Consider the following 19,400-nt stretch of genomic DNA (forward strand, 5'->3'; position numbering starts at 1 on the left):
GCGGGGCGGGGCACGCACACGCGGAGCCGGCGGCCGCACGGCCGTTGGGCAGCACCCCGCAACGGGCGCCGCTCTCTCCTTTCGACCCAGCGCGCAGCGTGGACCGGATCGCCATCCCCGCACCCAGAGGCGGGCAGCCGGGACGGGGCGGGCCGCTGCGCTCCTTACGATCCGGCCCCACTTCTCCGGGCCTAGCCCAATGATGGCGGCGCCCCCCTGCTGCCATGACAACGACGTCGCGCCACACTACGCATGCGTGCACCCCGCCTCCTTGGACCGTTTATTAGCATGGGGCCGTTTTAAAACCCCCCTGCGCGCGCGCTGGCAGTTCGTTCCCCGGGGTGCGCTCCGATTGGTAGAGAGCGATTCCTGCCCCGCGCCGATTGGCTCAGAATGACCTGTGGGGGTGGGAGCAAGTCTGGTTTTGCCTTGTGATTGGCTGGCTTCAGTCGGCGGCGCGGTGAGAGGGGTTTGTGAGAGCGGCGGGAGGTGAAGCGCGGAACGGAGCATCATTTGCGGCACTGCAGCTTCGGGGCTGCTCCTGGACCCCTGTGGCACCCGGTTGGTGCCACGTCCGTCAGGCAGCCCCTCGTATGGAGTCCGTTCTGCCTGCCGTGGATCCCAGGTAACTGCTCGGGGAGGGTCTGGGCGATCTTTCTTTTAGAGCTGCGGGGATTTCTGGGGAGAACGAGAGAGCACAGCTTTGCCTCTTGCCCCACACCTGCAGTGTGGCATTTGGGGCCGTGCACTTGCCAGGATTCCCCGAAGGAGCTGTCAGGTGGGAAGGTTCCTGTCGGCTTCCGTTTGCGTGTCCAGTTTGTTGTTTTTTTTACCGAATTATTATTTTACTCCTTCTGGCAAATGTAATTTGAAATTTACTGAACTTACTGCCTTACTTTCTTCTTTGTTATGTTTTTTTTCCAGGCTTGTTCCTGATAGGATGGTCCCTTTCAGTTTCCCTCTGTCAAAGCACGCACTTTGGGACCCAGTTCCCATGGGGGATGTCATTGGTTCACATATTGCCTATTACAGGTAAGGATAGCCTATTTCTTTTCAAGGCAGCTATCAGTTAAAGTAGTGATTGAAAGCTTCATTTTGTCTTTTGAGTCTAGTGTACAAAAGATACAAAGGAGAAAGAAACAAGCAGTGTGTCAGTAATAATCGTACAGAGTTTCTCTTTGGAGAGGCTTGAGTGTTTTGCTTTCTGTGGAATAATTACAGTCAGTTGTTTGGAGGTGCCTTAGTCTAAATAGCATACTCATTTCTTTCTGTTCCACTCCTTCGTGGAAGGGTGTAGATATAGCTGCATACTTGTAGGTTTATTCAACCTGCTTTTTCTTGTGTCTAAATATCTGAAGAAGAATATTTACTGACAAACTAAATACAGGTAGCGTAGTTCAAGTGCAACTTGAATTTTGTTTGCAGCAGAAATCTAGATTAAAATGCGAAAATTTCTTTTTTTTAACTAGAATTAGTCTAGAGGCAGATCTGAAGCCTGTATGAATTTCTAGGGCAGGATATTCCAAACCTGACTTTTAAAACAAATGGAGAGTAAAAACTGATTCTTGATACTTACATGGATAGTTTCATTATATAAATTTACTGAAAATCTTATTATAGGTTTTCAAGCAAATGTATGAGTATCCTTGTGAACAGGTGAAGAACAGAAAACATTTACTCTGTGTAGAGATAATCTTAAGAGCTGGGCAGCCGTTATGCATGGGTCAAAGCAGCTTCCACATGTCCTTGCTACATAATGCTTCTTCATTTTAAATTAAAGCCTCAACGTTTTGATAAAGTTTAAAATAGGTTACTTAAATGCTTTTTTATGAGCACACTTCATTATTGAGCAGGTATAGTATGCACTGTCATCTCTATTCGTGTAAATCCATAGCTTCACTTGGAACTTTGAACTTCTTCCCACTCAAAATTGCTGTGTCAAGCTAAAATAATGCTGATGTACTAACTAACCAAGATTTCAAATTTCTTACTTTCTTTCTTTTGTTTATTGTGTAGTCATTTGAGCTACATAATTCTTCTCCTGACCTACAGTCCTATATCACTGAGCCCAGACTACTACTCCTGCTATTAGAATCCCCATTTAGTATTGTACTAAAATGAGAGAATATGGGCTCAAAATAAGTTAAGCATTTGGCCTCCTCTACTCTTCTGGTTTATGAAACTCCTCAGAGGTTCTGTGTTTTGTTCTTGGTGTTTCTAACTTGTATTCTTGGTACTAAAATAATTAACTTGTTCACCTCTAGTTCTTGTAACAACATTGCCCTCCAGCTGAAAAAGCTCTTCTCCTTTGTTTAGTCTCTTTGGAAAAAAGTTCTCTAATCTGTTGTTGGTTTGCTAGACTAGTCAAGCAAACTCTCATTGAGATGATCATACAGTTCTGCTCCACTTAAAATATATTCTTCTTGAATATGAATAATTGTACAGGATGCGAGATGGTATTTTGTACAATACTGTTAAATGTTAATTTTATCACCTTGCTGTTTAAGGCCTTAGGCTGCTTCTTTATATTTTCTACTTAAAGGATGATCAAATTGAGCAAGTTATTGAGTAATTTGAATTTTCAACTTGTTGTCTTTTTAGAAATCCAAAATTGTCAATGATGGAGAAAACCTTGCGACTTGCCTATCGCCATGCGAGGCAGAGCGAAAGAAAATCATTTGCCTGTTTTTTGCTTGGGACTCTCACAGTAGATGAAGGTAACTTTTAAATATCAGATACACACTCAATAGTGGTTGAGTAAGCCTTTATCAAGGAGCCTGAATTGTTGCTCTTGGACGCTAACTTTATTTATTTTAAAGATGGGGAAGGTGTAACGCTAACAATAGACCGTTTTGATCCTGGTCGAGAAGTTGCCAATGGATCAGGCAAGGTTCCAACTGCATCTCTTCCTGGAGACTTCTTGATTGCGTGTACAGTGAATGCGTGGGGACCTTCTTCAGACAGCATTATAGTGCACAGTGCTGAAGATATCAGCTCGGCTTTCAAGGTAGGTGGCTGCTGGCGACCTTCAGGTTTTTCAAACATTGAGCTGACTTCTAGGTGGGAGATAGGACTGTATACAGTGCTTCATTTCCAGCCTCACTGGTTTAAAACAAACACAGGAAAGTAGTGGCTGAAGGAAGACTACCTAGTTGCTTATGTGAAATAAGCTGTTTGAATTTGTCATTGAAAAGCACGTTGAATGCTGCTGAAATCAGAAGTCTTTGCAGAAGTTTAAGGATTACATTCTCTTGAAACTTGGACTAAAGTTTTGCTGTGTGGCTGTAATTTTTCAGCTGGTCAAACCACCCAAAATGTACAAGACATCGGTGATAGTAACAAATTTAAACAAGAAAGAGCAGCTTTTTCTTTGAAATCTATAATGAGTGAGTTGCAGTATTTACATGGCAGTTTATAAAAAGCATTGCTAGGCAAGTGACATTCAAGAAAAATCTGTGAAGTCTCTATAGATTAATAGTTATAGCCAAAATGTCTCATCTGGACCACATGGACAGATAATTGAATGCATGCACCATAAATGTCATTATTTGTCTGTAGTTATTGTTGTGATGCGTGCATGAAAATATGTATTGATATTTTATAATAGCAGTAATGCTTACTTTAATCTAAATTTTCCTCAGGATGGTATATCCAAATATTAAAATACACATTTCTTGAAAACTAACTGCTCACTTTGAGATTCTTGTTACATGTTATGATTTCATTAGTTTTTATACAACTTAACCTTGGATTTCTGAATGTAATGTAAGGCAATGCTAACATCTGCATGGTTCAGTTTCAAATACATTTTACATTATTATTCATTATATTCGTTATAGCCAGGAGCTTTGGAAACGTGACTTAATAGGTTTCGTTTATGTAGTACCTACTGCAGTACTAGCTATAATGAATAGTTTGAGTACCCACTGTAATAAAACTGAATTATGGTAATAATATGAAGGCAACTTCATACTTTAACTTTCTCTTTTCCCTACTTCTAGGATCTGCAGGACAGCCTGTGCAGTAAAGATTCACTGGATCTTTCTAAGCTGCTCACTGTCAGAGCTCACATTGTTTTTACAGAAAACCTGGATAATTTAAATTTTAGTTTTCACTGGGCTTCTGTTACAGCAGCAAATATTTTGGAATACACACCAGTCAAGTCTGTCCCAATTATTCCCACAGCCCTAGCAAGGAATTTGAACAGCCCTATGAATATTGCACAAGTTCAAGGAACTTATAAATGTGGGTAAGTGAAGGATAATGCTCAATCTCCATAATTGTCCTGCCAGTATGTTGTATTTCTTAAAAAGGAGAGGTGGAGATGTTAGTGCTTTCCTTTTTAATACAACTGACACCAAAATGACATGATTTCTAGTACCTAGAAAAATGTATTACATTATAAACAGGAAATGGGGTCAAGAAAAGATCTTAGCTTGTTCAGTAGGAACTCTAGCTTTTCTCTTCAGTAGGAGCACCTTCCTGCTGAGTCAAGCTGAGGTATATGTTGTTAACAAAACAGCCATGGACAGCATTTGGTTGTTAAACAATTTCAGGGCTGGCCCTAAAATGAGCATCAGATAAATGTGAATAAAAGTTTTTTCTGTTAATCATGCTTATAAAGATATTGAGGAGTTGTTATTCTGACTGGTAACTATTTTAATAGAATAGAACAGGGAAATAATCTGAAGCAACTCAATGCTGTTATATTTTGGTGAGAGACCTTGTGAATGCATTTCTGAAAGTTAATCTTTAAATTTATTATGACTTTCCCTTCTGGATTCATTGCTTGTAAAAGAATATTAAGCAAGGGTTGTGCTTGATAATTTTTTTTATGTACAGGTCTTAAGTGAAAAGTAGAAAACCTTTTTTTTTTTCTTGCACCACTTCATAAACTTTCATTTGTTTTTTTTTTTTTTAACTTACAAAATACTTAAAAAAGAAAATCTACTTTGTTTCAGCTACCTTACTATGGACCAGACACGAAAGCTACTTTTGCTGCTCGAGTCTGATCCAAAGGCATATGCTCTGCCATTAGTTGGAATGTAAGTATCTGGCTCTGTATAGATTAATACTCTTACTGCTTTAAGAGGTATTTGATGGAATATGTAGAGGAAACTTGCTAATGTAATGATCTCTAATTAGATATTTCTTCTTGCTTTAGTTGGATGAGTGGAGTTACTCATATCTATAGTCCTCAAGTCTGGGCCTGTTGTCTGCGATATTTATTCAGTTCTTCAATTCAAGAAAGGCAAGTTGCTTTTATCTGCAAAACATAAATTACTGGCTGCCTATAAATGTGTCCTCTCCAGAAAGTATGACAACATGTGCTCTGTTCAAGGGTATTTGAGAGAATATCTGATTGATGCTGTACAGGAGGTGGGTCTATCTGTTTTTGTTGTTGTTCCTAGCTTTGACTTATGCCTCACAAATCTTCTGGAAACTGATAAGTGTTAGCAAGCTGGGTTAAAGACAGAAGAAGGTAAATATTAATAGCATCAAGGTCACTGCTTTTTTTTTTTTTTAGTTTAAATGAGAACGGGCAGAAAAAATTTAAACAGTGCTGGGGTTGTAGTTTTGTTTTTGGACTTCTCTTTTGGTTGACTTTTTTTGACACGTGGCTTTTCCCTGGTTGTATCTAACCAGCCTATTGAAGTATGTTGATTTGCATCTATTACTGTCTTGGTATGACTTCCTCCCAAATATTCCGTTTCTGTAACTTTTTTGCATTTTGATTTTTTTTCCATTATGGTATTAGCAAATAATCATTCCTCGCTTTCTATTTCTCTTAATCTGTAATATTTACCAAGTTCACTTTCTACAGAAGCAGGAAGGGAGTTCAGATCTTTACAATTTTAAAATGCTCTTCTAGTAAATAAAACTAAAATATGCCATATGCATAAGAATTTTTTATGCTCAGTCATACTTTTCAATTTTGAAATGAAAACACATTTGGTGAACAGATGTTTGTAATTACTGAACAGACTTTTTCCTTAAGCAACTTAAATGCACACAGATGCAGATAAGAGCCCAATTAGATGATTAGATTTGTGTAGGCAAGTTGGATGCTTGACTTTCATTAACTTTCTGTGATTTTTATCCTGGAAGTGAATTAAGTTGATTTGATAAATCATGCAAAGAGAATTAACCTCTGCAGGCTAACTGCTTAATCTGTACATCATACATCTTCAACTCTTAAGTTGTAAGAATCATTTTGAAGTTCTATCTGAGTGTGCTTTTCAAATATCTTATTCTTACTGCTTTCTCTATCGCAAATAGAAATAACAAAAGAAAGTAGTATGAAAGTAGTCATGCCATTTCCTGGAAGTGCGGATTGTTTTCTCAGTGCTTGCTTGTACTTCTTTGTTAATGTTGACTGCTGGAAATTCACTATTGTTTTTACTTATGTAAAAAGTAAAAATGTGTAAATATGACATCAGTCATAGGTCTCTGCTCAACCTATATTTAGCTCAGTGCTACTCAAAATGCAGTAAGTGACCAGACTGATAAATTGTGAGATAACTTGTCCAATATAATGAGAAGCTAATGACCTTCTTCCTGTTTTTTTTTAAGATGTGTGCTTTTTTTTTTTTCTATTTTAGGGTTTTCTCAGAATCTGGGAGTTTTCTTATTTTGCTTTATTCGTTGACACACAGAGAACCAGAGTTTTATGAATGTGGCCCTTGCAGTGGGCAGACTGAATTAGGGTTCCAGCTCTTAACTTGCAGTGAAACAGTACACCTCTTTAAAGTAAGTGGCTTCATTACTTACTGCATCACAGTAGTTAAAATAAAAAATAAGTACTTAAAGGAGGCAAATAATGTGATCCAAAAGAAACTTCAGTGTTTAAAAATGACATAGCTATTAATGTTACTTATTTGAGTTCTGTTTTGGCAGTGTTTTAATTGTAAGTTGTGTGTGTATCAAACTGAGGTAGAACCTCCAAAGTCAGCACCTGCTGACTTTTCTGGAAGTATTTAAGAATCTATCCTTTAAAATGCAGTGTGTTGTGCTGAAATTTGCTAGTGTTCTTTTTAAGTGACCTTTTGGCTTTATGAGGTGAGATTATTTCCTGTAGCATTCATTAATCTGGTATAGCTATGTACGTGCTGAAAACTTCTGTCAACTGCTACAGGTGATGCATATTTCTATCTTCTTTCTGGACAGCAAAGCCTAGCTAGTTATGCTTTGTTCAGAGTTGAGTGCAAAATGGCATTCAGTGGTAGGTAACTTGCAGAGCTCTTGCTGTGCTTTAGTAACAAAGTAGGGTAAGTTTTATCTTTGTGCAAGGTAACTTTTTCTGAAGGAATTTCATACAGTACTGGGAAGTACTCAAAGGGCTTGAGGAAATCCTAGGAAATCTCTGTTCTTTAAATGTTTTCCTGGGAAAATGCAGAACCTGAACAGCTCATTTGCTCAATGCTTTCACTGGTAAAGAAATGCGCAGTGTAATGTGACCTGTGCTATTATGCTCTGCTCTTTCTCCAGAAAATGCTCTTTTTGCATTGCTTTCTGAAGACAGCAATGTCTTTAATGACTGGGGCTTTCCCAACTGTGTGTGTATGGGTATAGGTACACTCGCTGCTTCCTATGATGATGCAGGCTTGTAGGAGACTGTCTAAGCAGTTGTAACAAGGAAGCTCATGGCTATAATTAGGCCAACTACTAGTTTACAGAGTAGCAAGGGGAACGGTGTTAAACAGGAAAGGGAGCCTGCCTACTTGTAGTGGTGAAGGAACTGAGAATTGAAAGTAAAGAACAAGCAACAGATAATCAGTTATAAACTTTCTTGAAACTGTTTGGGAGCAGTATCTTGGTTATTAAAAGTTGACAGTGGCATGCTTCACAAATACAACAAATTTCATTTCAGAATGTTGAACCTTCAGACAAGAGCCCTATCAAGTTTGAGTTGAGTGCAGAGAAACAAAATGCAGAAACAGAGTTCTTCAGCAGAATCTGCAAGAAACTTCCTATTAGAAGGTAAATCAGATGCCATTTATGCACAAAAATCAAATATGTATTGGATCAGATTTTATTTTCTGTTATGTAGGAGGTCAGGCTAGCTCTGACTGCAGAGATTTTTGCATTAAAATCTGGGTGGACCTTTGTTTATTCTTAGAGTTCATGTTCAAGCAAGATGGTCAAAATTTTTCCCCATTGCTAGGGAATATACTAGTAATTCTACTCCTGGTACTGGTGGTTGTAACATATACATTCTGATGAGGTCTCTTAGCTGATGGAGCTTTGAGTCCTTTGGCTCAAAGCTCTGAAATGTACTTACATTGGTTAAAAATTTGTTTTCTTCTGACTTTTCAGAACTGGGACTTGGATGGGTTGAAAGTTAGGAATTTTGGAAAACCTGACTTATCCATCAGCTTTTTATCTATGGCTGAAAGATGGCCTTTATCTTTATTTTATCACTTATCTTCCTAACATAAATCAATGTTTCACTGTTAGAACAGTGCTTAAAAGATGTGTATGTATGGTGATATGGAGAGAAGAGGATTGGTATAATTATTGCCCCAAAACAGAGTTTGTGTTTTCATTGTTTGGTCTTAGAGCTGTTTGCCATATGAACTTTCTGGCTAAACAGGGAGACCTAAATCTGCTTCTAGGAAAAAATAATGCTGATATTTCACTGTGGACTGCACAGTGGAAAAAATGTGCAAGTTTGTATTACTGGTGCCCAATCTGACGAGCAGAAGTTTTCAGTTTGACTAATGTTGTTTTAGTTCTCCTCATGGCTGCTCACCCAGTAAACTATCAGCAAACGATCATGACTCTGGTGTTGAAGATGAGGATTTATCCCCAAGACCAATTCCAAGTCCTCACCCAGTGAGTCAACAGGTAACCAAGTAAATAACATCTCTAGGCTTCTCAGATCCTAGAAGGTGTGATAACTGAAGCAGCTAAGCTAATTGAAAGGGGATCAGAGCTTCTGTCTCAAAATGCTGACAGACACAGAGCTGAAGTAGACTGAGAGTCTCAGCTACTGCCTCTAGTCAGCCTGCTTTTGTGTTGGGGTTAGAGGCACTTTAATTCCTGCATATTTAATTATTTATTTAAAATAACTGCATATCTGCTAGTTTATCTTTGTGGGGTTTGTTTTGTTTTACTGTAGTGCATACAAGTATAATGGAGTACCTGTAACAACATATTTGATAATCCACAACAGTGGTGCTGCCTCCTGGGTCTAAGGATAGTAAGAGTGGGCATGTAGCCTTGCACTCCAGACTGACAGGGCTTTTGTTTGGTAGATACAGCTATTAAGCCATATGGATTAATACTTCAAGATTGATTTTTCTGCTTTTTCTATGTCTGGACTCTCCAGTCACTAAAAAGGTATTCCTTTTATAGCTTTTTAGTGCTGGTAACAGTTTATTGTTTTGAATTGAAGCAGTATCTTGGACAAATACTAGGAAATTCTGCTTGTGAAGTGCAGAAAGATTGTACTTTTAAAGAAAACTTAAATCTTGCTTATGTGATTGCCTTCAGGTTACCAGGATCTTTCCATCAGTTCCTGAACTGTCCCTTGTTTTGGATGGGAGCTTTGTGGAATCAGGACAACTGCCTAAGCCTGTGGGGACTTCAAATGCTGAAAGTCTTCCTCAAGCACTACATCAGTCTGTCAAAAAGAACTGGTACATAGGATCAACATATTACCCCACCCAGTGCTCTGAAGACAAACAAAACTTATCTGCTAATGTAGGAGATCCTTCTTTGAGGCAATTACCAAACCATTTAAACCAGAAAATACCAACTTCGAGGCCTTCCCAGGGGAAGCAGGCTGTACTGCAGCAACAGTTGCACTGTAAGAAATCTTGTCCACAGTCAAGAAAAAGTTCTGGATCTTCTTCTCCTTCAACACCTTGTAGTGGGCCTTCCCCAGATACATCTGTGCAGCAACCCAGAAGGCCACCACAAAGACTTGCACAGCTCCCTCAGGATTTAGTACAGCAGAGAGAACCTCCAGTTAGAAAAACCTCTGTATCTGATTCCAGGCAGCTTTCTGCTGTTACACAGCCAGTCCTCTACAACTCTACTTTTTCACTGCAGAGCTGCAGAAGACCACCAGAACTGCAGGTGCCACTTAATGTTCTGCCTTGCTGTCGAGCCAGTGCATGCAACTGTCAATTTCCTGCTTCAGTCCAATATAATTCAATAAACTCCTGGCAAGGAATTGATGAAATGGGTCCCAAACATGGAACAGAAGTTCAGCCAGAGATAGCTCAACAGAACCCATGCACAGTGTTCCATCAGAATACCAATTGTCCAAGTATTTGCTGCAATTATACAAATAGCCCTATAAGTATGGGGTATCATGGGAAAATGGGGAGCTGTTCTCTTGAAAATAGCTTGTCACCTGGAATAAGACTGCCTTCAAATGCAAGCCCATCTAGTCCCCAGTTCTGTGGTGCTCACTCACCTTGTTTGCACACTCCTGCTTCCACAGCAGGATCAGATAACAGGATGATGGGATTATCTCCAGATGCTTACCGGGTTCTTGCAGAGCAAGATAGACAACTCAAATTACTTCAAGCTCAGGTTTGTTGAAATGGCTTCTTTTTCCTCTGCCCTCTTAGTGATTGTTTTGCTACTTTCCCTGTCAAAGGAACAGAATAAACGTCTAGCTTCGTGAGGAGAAGAAAGCCTATCATATCTGGTCCAGTCTGGGGATGGGATTAGCTCTGCTAGTCGATGTTGCTTAAAACAAACAAACTTTTTTCTGTTGTAATTCCATAATGTGAAGGTTTCTCTTTAAGCAGATTAGTTTATAATGCAGAAATGTCTTCTGCAGAATTGTTTTTCTATGCTTAAAGAAAAAAGTAAATTCTAGTTTGTCAATATATACAGACTAGAGACTTTAGACTTAATGTGAACATAGAGGTGAAGTACCCATGCACGTGTCTGTGGCTTCCTGAGCTGTTGAGGTTCTTGCTTAAAAAACTTCAAGAATTATTTGTACCAAATCTGCAAGACTCACCAGGTGTTTGCTGGGCCGGAGAGCTGGGTTTTGCTGATCTCACTAAGTTTTATTTAAACACCAGGTTGAGCCTTCAGAATGCCCACCTATATTCTGCAGAATGTGACTTGGGATTGAAGAGCCAGTGCTTGAATTCTGCTGCTAGAATGATGGGAATAGAAAAATCAGTACAATCATAAGTAATATGTATTTCTCTTGCCTAAACTAGAAAACAGACTGTAGTTGTAGTTCCTGTGTGTAAAATCAAGTTCTCAAAGTATGAACTTTGCATCAGGGAGGGAAACCACTCCTCGCTGTATAAATACATTAGAGCTACAAAGTGATCTTCAAACAGGGTGAAGGCTTGAGTGAAGACTGCCTGGGCAACCATAATTTTATCACTTAAGTGCTTGTTTTTTAATTTTATAATTTAACACAAAGTTGTTTTGACATAGTGTATGGACAGTTGGCATATAAAATGCTTGACTGATCAATGATAGCTTTGCAGGTGAATAAAAAGGACAGAAAGTGCTTGCAAGGAGTGTAGTGTAAGTAGGTTTTACTCAGGTTGTCGTGGTATGGTTCTGCCAGCATGCACAAAACCTCTTATTTGCTAGCTCTGCCACCATCAACACTGATGTTTTGATTTATGCTGCGTGCACTACTGAGATTGGAATGTTATGAGACTTCTGTGGCAGTGCATCCTGGATTTTGAACCCAGATCTTAGAGGATACAAACTTAATTTGCTTCTGTCTGTTGTACAGTGAAATATAATACAGTATAAATTATATCATTCTGGTAACTGTTACAGATCCAGCGCTTATTGGAAGCACAGTCTCCCCAGCCTTGTTCCTCTGGAGCAGCCACAGCTAGTAATGCTCTGCAGCCTGAGAAGCAAGGGGAACCTGTTACTATGGAAACACAGTCCTCGCCAGGTTTACCCACGAGGAAAAGTGTGAGCATTGCTGTGAGCACAGGTAAAATGTCATTCCTTAAGAGAAGGTGGTCATCACTTTCTGGATGCTTCTGTGATTTTTGACAGTACGGAGAGGGAATTTACTGCAGAAATACTGAATGTTCACAAGCATGCACCCAGATACCAAAACAGCTGAGTTCTCTGAGTGTTATTTGTGACTTCAGGCTGTAGCTGCCCTAGTCTTGGGGCTGCAATGGCAGCAGTTTCCATCACTGGAAGTGTTACTTTTCTGTTAGCTTTAGCAATGTCTTCTTTTTAATTGTTTAGAAAGAAAAATTCTTTAAAAAGAAAACAGACACTTTTTAAAATTAATACACTATTTTGAAAAGAAATAGCTATTATCTGATTATTTTAGATAATATGTTAACAGTAATATGTTTGGAACTCATAGAGGTGCATGCGTGAAGGGAAGACTATTCTCTTTAAATCTAGTAAGCTTTGTATCTTACTTTAAAGTTACTTATTACTGTGTTGGTTCCTGTTTATAAAGAAATATTATTTTGGTAATTTGATAAAATTTTGAGGTGTCTCACTTGTTTTCATCAAGTGTGCTTGGTGAGCATACTTCTGAAAGTAGCACTCAAACAGTGTTTTGCAACTCTTGGCCATTCTAAACCTTAAATCACTCAAAGTAGTGAAGAAAAATTAATACATGCAAACAATTCCTCTAGCTTTATAATGCCTAAGAGTCTCAAAAGATACTAATGGCTTTCCTAAATGAATAAATCTCTCTTCTCTTCTAGGTGCTAGCTTGTTCTGGAATATGTCATCAGAAAAACAGGAAGACACCATACCACAGGGAAAGAAAGAGGATGCAGAGATTTCTAAGGAAGATATAAGCATTTCAATTAATGCTGAGCAAGATGCAAGTAACACCAGTATTGCTTCTTCCTTAAGGGTTGTTGATATGCCCAGTTTTGTGGACAGTGTTCATCTTGTGGAAGAAGGAACTCATCAGAATACTCTCCAGTAAGTAACCAGAAATATCTGGTGTTTGCATAAGCTAAACTACCTTTCAGAGGTTACTACCTCTTTGTAATTCTGTTTTTCAGGAATTATAAGTAGTCACCTGACTTCAGTTAAGTTCTTCCCCTTTGTTTTTTGATTATGCTTGGAATTGTGCAGCTCGCCAAAACACAGTTGTCTTTAGAGTTTGCATTTATCATTCATGCACGTTTCGCTACTTTTGTCAGCAGCAGCTGATGGCAGAAGCCTTTAAAAAGCATGTAAAGTGCTGGCAGCATTTCCTTTTTCACTTTAACTCCTGAGCAGAAAGGGGGCGCTGCTGTAGCTAGTTGTCCTCCTTTGCAGCATTTCAAACCTTTTCGCTTACTTGTGGGGCTTGAGACAAAAGGTTTTTGGTTATGTCCTCTGAATTCCTCTGCACCTGATTACACTGTGTATTCAGGTGTTAACTTCACTGATATTTCACTGTTTTTAAGATCAGATTCCTCATGCTATAATAACTAATCTGTCTAATTTGGGAAGAAACTTCAAAAATATTTAGTTATCTACTCCGTCAGTGTTAATAATATGTATGGAATAGCTCAACAATTTGGCACTTAATGCTCAGGGAATATTGGTTTATTTTTAAAAAAATTAGATGAAATATCCTAGTTAGATTAGGTTTCTAAAATAATCACCTTGGGAAGGGTGGGTTATAATTATGGTAGAATTTAAATATTAATTTTCCTTGGTTACAATTTTGTCTACAAACATATACTGTTACCATAAGTGTTTGTGATACAAATAAATCTTTTGAATATCATTTTAAAGAAGTGCAGTGTTACGGTTCTCTTCAATATGGATTCATAAACCTGTGGAGCAGTTGTGCAAGTGTCTTATAAAGTGAATACACAGCATTGCTCAGATTTCTTTGAAGAGGAAGGAGACACTTTGGGGAATGATGAATAATTGTTAATATAACAGTAACTGATAACTACGCTGACTATCTAGCATGTCACGTGGTTGAAATCTTATCGCTCTCAAGGCAGGCAATTGATCAGTTGGGTTGTGAAATTCTGTTATCTTGCACTTGTCTCTTGAGGAGGGACTGGAAGGGGAAGGAGGGTTGCTTAACAATCTCTTTGGGATGATGGTACTATTGATGTATCTGATCTCAGAAGGTTTAAGCTGGCACTCACATTGCTAGTGAGTGAGGATGCAGAGCATCACATTGTCTATCATTGTAGAATATTTACCCTTTTTATTTGAAAACCCTGGGGTAGATTGGTTTTTCTTTTGCATTTGTTAGGGAGAACTATTTCACCTATGGTTTGTTTTCAGTTCGTTGATGGTTCTGTGTATACTGAATGTGTACATACTCACAACAGCATCTTCAAGTTCTTACGTGGGCTTTAACCTACCACAGAAATGTTGTTACCAATTGTTTGCTTTGGTTTAAAAATAAATAAGCAGTTATAGTTAGAGCATATTGAAAACACATTAATTCTAAAGTTTCCATGAAAATACTGAAAAGGAGACTAGTTCCAGTTTTTTCAATAATTTAATCTGCTTTAAGGTTTAGTCAAAACATGATGGCACTATGACTTATTCAGAGAAACCAATGCAGTCTTTTGGGAAAACTAGTGAGGGTGTCATAATGTTAATCTGGAAGCTGTTTCTTCAGTCCTCAAAGGGCTCCTTGCTGCAGTCATTTCCTCTCAAAGTCTCAGGCAAAAAGACAAATCAAGGAATGGTAGATCCTCTTTCCAATATTGTCTTTTCTTCTGGTGTTCACAATAAGTCACACTGGGAGTGATATCTTTTTCTCTTCAATGGAATATCTGGTTATGTCAATGGTCTCTTTCAGAACTGGAAACGTCTCCCAAGCAATTGTTCACAGCTCATCCTTAGAGGAAAGTGCTAGCATGTGCTTACAGGAAGAACCAACAGAGGGAGCCAGCAACCATGTGGTGGTAACAAGTGAGCAAAACCTAGAGCCATCCATCTCGGTGCCCCGGCATCCATCAGAGGATCAGAAACTTTACCAGGATTTGCTGGTAATTAATTTAGATTTTATATTCTGTACTGCTGAAGTCACGATGTGGTGTTAGCATCACAGAAAACTGCATGCAGTTTTCAAGTTTATAAGTTATAAAAAAAAAAAAAGCTGAGTTTTTGGGTCTTCCTTTTGAGATTTAAATGGCTATTCTTCACTGTTCTGTGCATATATGGAGTACTAGCTACTGCCAAATTAATTATGTAGCTAAAAGCTGATGTCAGTAGATAGCTTTCCCCAATTAGCACCCTTTAAAATATCACAGTACTTTACCTTTAAGTCCCTTAAAGGAAGGAGGCTTTAATCTTCTTGTGTTTCATTTAAGCTTTCTGTAAGCAACTGTTCTGAATTTGAAACATAAGGTGCTTCAGTGTTTTTCTACTCTTCTGGGATTTTACTTGATTGTATACACACTGAGTATGGGTTTGGTTTGTGGGAACTTCTTCACAGTGGGTTCTCCTTCTCTAGAGATGTTCAGGACCCACCTGGACACCTACCTGTGCAACCTGGGCTAGGGAGCTGCTTTGACAGGGGGGTTGGAGTTGATCTCTAGAGGTCCCTTCCAACCCCTACAATTCTGTGATTTGTCAGAATAAGTTGGTGGCCGAGCTCATTGTACATTGCAAAATAATTGCATGGAACTACAACAGAATTGTTTTATGACAACTTCTACACATCATGACAATTTTGGCCATATGGGCTCTTACCTGCTCCTTTATTTTTCCTCTAGGGCCAAGTAAACCATCTCTTAAAGTTTTCAGAAGATCACTTGCCTGTAAAAGCAGGAAATGATGATGTGAAGTATCAGAGTGTCCATGATAGAACAGAAACGGATTCAGGGACTGACACAGAAGTGGTGGATAAAGAGAGTGTGATTAGTGCTACACTCAAACAGCTGAGAAGCCTTGGAGTGAAGATTGAATCGCCCAGCAGAATGAAGAAAAATACACCCAAAGTGGAGAATGCCAGGTAAAATACCGATTATTTTAAGTAGTAACTTCTAGATCCAGCCACAAATGAGGATCAGCTTAGTGAGCAAAGAAAGGACTGTATTTGCTGCCGGTGGGGATTATTTGGCAGCTTGATCTGCATTTCCTGCACAAAGATGAAACACTGCTAGCTCATGCTGTGGGTATTTGAGATAGGTGTGAGAGCTCTGTTAGCAAATTCAATTTAATGTAACACAAGTAGCTGTAGCCATTAGAACATCTGGTGATTCTTAAGCACTGTGTGTGGAAGCACACAGTTCGTCAGAAAAAATGCTCGAGTGATTTCAGTCCTCTGTGCTATGTCAGAGTATTCCAGGGAGGCACTGTTTAAAGTTGTGAGGCTGAACATTAAGCAGCAATAGTTAGATATTTTTATCACAACCTCTTAACCCACATCTTGTATTTCACCAGTGTAAGTGAAGCTGTTATCATAACATCCGTATGTATCCAAAATGGATTCCGTCCTAATCACTTTTAATTGTGAATGCTTTGAATTGAAGTAGAGGGAGGCTGTAAGTGGCAGGGAAAATGCCTTGGTGAAACAAGCAAAAAAAAGATCAGAAGTGGAATCAAACAAAATAGTACAAGTTGGAAGGGTCCCACCAAACTTGAGTCCAAATGTGAGAGTACTTCAGGGCTGACTCCCAAGGTTGAAGCATACCATTAAGAATGTTTGAGATGTGAAGATTTGTGTAGTTGCTTCTGTGCAGGCTGGCTGCCTGATACAGCTTCAGTTTTAGAATTGTCTTTATACTAGTGTAGAACTGTGAGGTAAACCAAATATTGGTATCCTAATAAATCTTTTTTTCAGTTATATATCAGAAGCTATTTTTAGTTGTACAGTTTTTAAGCTCTTTTTTCTCCTTTTCACTTTAATCTCATCAAAAAAGGTCTCTGGCCTCACTAGAGAAGAAAACTACAGTGAAAGTCCATAGCTTGATTTGTGGTGTGGTTCATTTCAGCCAAGAATTCACTCTCCTTAAGCAAACTCAGAATTTGCACTCAGTGAAATAGGAAGATTCTGTACGCAAGGGATTTGGATCTATTAACTATTGCATAGGGCATGAATTAAGTGGGCTGATATACAACTGCTACTAGCATACCAGAGCCTGTCTTCCCAGTCCTCAAATATCTAACACATACAAGGCACTAGTGTGGCATGTGAATGAATGTGCCTCTTACTGAAGGATGTCTTCAGAAACTAGAACCTTGGCATTGGGGAAAAATGAGGTGTCCTTGGTATCTCTGTTAATGGGTTTGCATCTTCTGTTGAGATACAAATCTGGGGTTGGATGCTAGAACCTGGAGTCCCAGGGTCAGTGGCATGCAATTCCTCATTTAGTGGTGAGAAGAGCTGACCAATTGCTCAGCTCAGCTGTGAACAACCAGCACTGAGATCTGCTGGAGGTTGGTTCTTCTCAACAGCAGGGTTGTGGTTAGCACTGAATCAGAAGGTAATACTATCCTTTTTCCAAGATATTAATTGAATACTATGAGTGTGACTAGCTGCAGAGGTGTTGTTTAATATATGCAGAATGTCTGATCTCAGCACTGAGCAGACTGATCGATCTGTGATCTTCAGAAAGAAGGAGAAATCAATACAGTGAGCAAAATAAAATTATCAGGCTATGCTGTGAAACACGTGCTTCTTTCCCTGTAATGCTAAACTAACTTTTTGATGCTTTATTTCAGCATATTAGCATGCATCAATCCCGAAGCAGTGGTTCCTGGACTAAATTACATGTCCTTTGCCAATGTCAGCATGTGTGGCTTAACTCCTAATGTGGCTGACCTGAGCATGGAAGCAAATGCTATAGCACTCAAGTATCTCAGTGAAAGTCAGTTATCTAGACTTTCTCTCAGTCATTCAGACCAAAATCCTCCTGCTGACTTCTGTTTCCAAGACATCATGCAATCAAATACGGAAAAGAGCATGGTGGGTCTTAGCTTAATTTCTCCCAACAATATGTCGTTTGCAACCAAGAAGTACATGAAACGGTATGGACTGATACAGGGCAGTGACAGCAGTGAAGATGAAGAGGAACTGCATGTTCAAGATAGCAATTGTGGCACTGTTGAAAGTGAAAGCGTGCTGCACGAAAACTTCACCCCTCTGTTGGATGAATTAAACCACAGGACTGAATTAGCCAAAAGAATTGATGAAGAAGCTCCTGTTCGTCTGAAAACTCACAGCAGAGAGTTGACTGCCAGTGCTCTTCCACCAGAATTGAACAGTCCTATATTAAGGAATATTACAGACGATTTTTTTCTTCCCAGAGCAGAACAAACAAATGAGAACTCAGCTCAGATTTTAAAGGATTTCAAGACCAAGCACAAATTGTTACCTGGGAAGGTTGAATTCACTGAACAACCTGGCAGGAAAGGTGGAGGAGATATTCAAGTCTTTGCTGGAAATCTGCATGCTCCAGCCCTTGAGACATTCAGCCATTCAAACAGCATGAATTCTGTTGGCACCATTCTTGATGTGAAACAACTCAGGAAGCTGCCGAAGTTGTTCTGAGCATCTCCTGAGATAACAGCAGATACTGCTTCAAATCTAAAGGGGACCCCTTTGTAAAAGACTACAGGAAACCAAGGATTAAGTTATCTTTTCTGAGGTCACTTTATTGTAGCAACATAAAACTTGTAAAACTGAGCTTTCAGTTCAGGTTGGTGACAGCCACTTTGAGGTGTCTGAGTCAGCACTGATCAGCATGGAAGTATGCTTGCACTTTTGTTTACAGTGTAACATAATTTTAAAGTATCATCTAAAAGGGGAATTGACTTGAACCCGAGATGTCCTCTTTGCTTGGTTTTAACAATGCTGCTTATTTTTAAACACTTTTTTTGTTGACTTTTTTTTTTTTTTGAATGGTAACTTTTATGTGTTTGTGCCAATTGTGAAGCCAGAGGTGCTGTGTGGCATGGCAGGGTAACAGAGCTGAAGCACTAACTTCCAGAAGCTTTAAGTGTTTGGATTGCTGTGGGGTTGTGTTGGAAGGGCTATGGAATCATGGCCTTACTGTGCATAAAATTACTTTGATTACACGTGCCATCCCACCTGAAACAGACTCTATATCGTGCAATCCTGTAAGGAAATAGGACAAACTAGCACTTTTATCATTCTTGTGATTATTTTTCTGGGTGTTTTCTATTTATTAAAATGTACATATTGCTCATAGAGGTCCAAGTTTCCATTAAAAAGCAAACCAATCCAACAAAACTCCCTGCAGTTGTCTGTGGTTTTCATTTCAGAACTTGCCCGTTCCCAGGCATTGTTTGGTGTGGCTGACTGCAAGTCACTGTCACTTGGTATTCTTCAGCAATCCCGATATTGGGTGGTGGGATAAGCAACAAAAAAAAAAAACTGTTTTACTTTTGTTCCTTATTAACATACAGATTAGTCTGTGAAAGCATTACAGTCCATTACTGAAATTGCTGTTACAGGATTATGGAGAAGGGCTGCTCCA

At 39.1% G+C, this 19,400-nt stretch overlaps 1 protein-coding gene across 1 annotated transcript; it reads left to right on the plus strand.

The window, feature by feature from the left end:
* The first annotated feature begins 593 nt into the window (after positions 1-593).
* Positions 594-19,143, plus strand: STIL (STIL centriolar assembly protein). The gene is made up of 16 exons (XM_065739220.1): positions 594-625; positions 925-1,032; positions 2,602-2,717; positions 2,820-3,007; positions 4,002-4,249; positions 4,962-5,045; positions 5,165-5,251; positions 6,603-6,750; positions 7,871-7,980; positions 8,733-8,847; positions 9,496-10,545; positions 11,776-11,941; positions 12,684-12,909; positions 14,753-14,942; positions 15,672-15,910; positions 17,623-19,143. The coding sequence occupies exons 1-16, from the start codon at positions 594-596 to the stop codon at positions 18,449-18,451; spliced, it is 3,936 nt and encodes a 1,311-aa protein (XP_065595292.1). The 3' UTR covers positions 18,452-19,143.
* The last annotated feature ends 257 nt before the right edge of the window (positions 19,144-19,400 follow it).

Source organism: Cyrtonyx montezumae, unplaced genomic scaffold, assembly GCF_038088225.1.
Source record: "Cyrtonyx montezumae isolate F1298 unplaced genomic scaffold, pur_monq_1.0 scaffold_1, whole genome shotgun sequence".
NCBI lineage: Eukaryota > Metazoa > Chordata > Aves > Galliformes > Odontophoridae > Cyrtonyx > Cyrtonyx montezumae.

Coding starts and splice junctions, on each gene's coding strand:
- STIL (XM_065739220.1), top strand. CDS start 594: ATGGAGTCCGTTCTGCCTGCCGTGGATCCCAG. Junction 6,751..7,870: donor AAACAGTACACCTCTTTAAA/GTAAGTGGCTTC, acceptor ATTTCATTTCAG/AATGTTGAACCTTCAGACAA. Junction 12,910..14,752: donor ACTCATCAGAATACTCTCCA/GTAAGTAACCAG, acceptor GGTCTCTTTCAG/AACTGGAAACGTCTCCCAAG.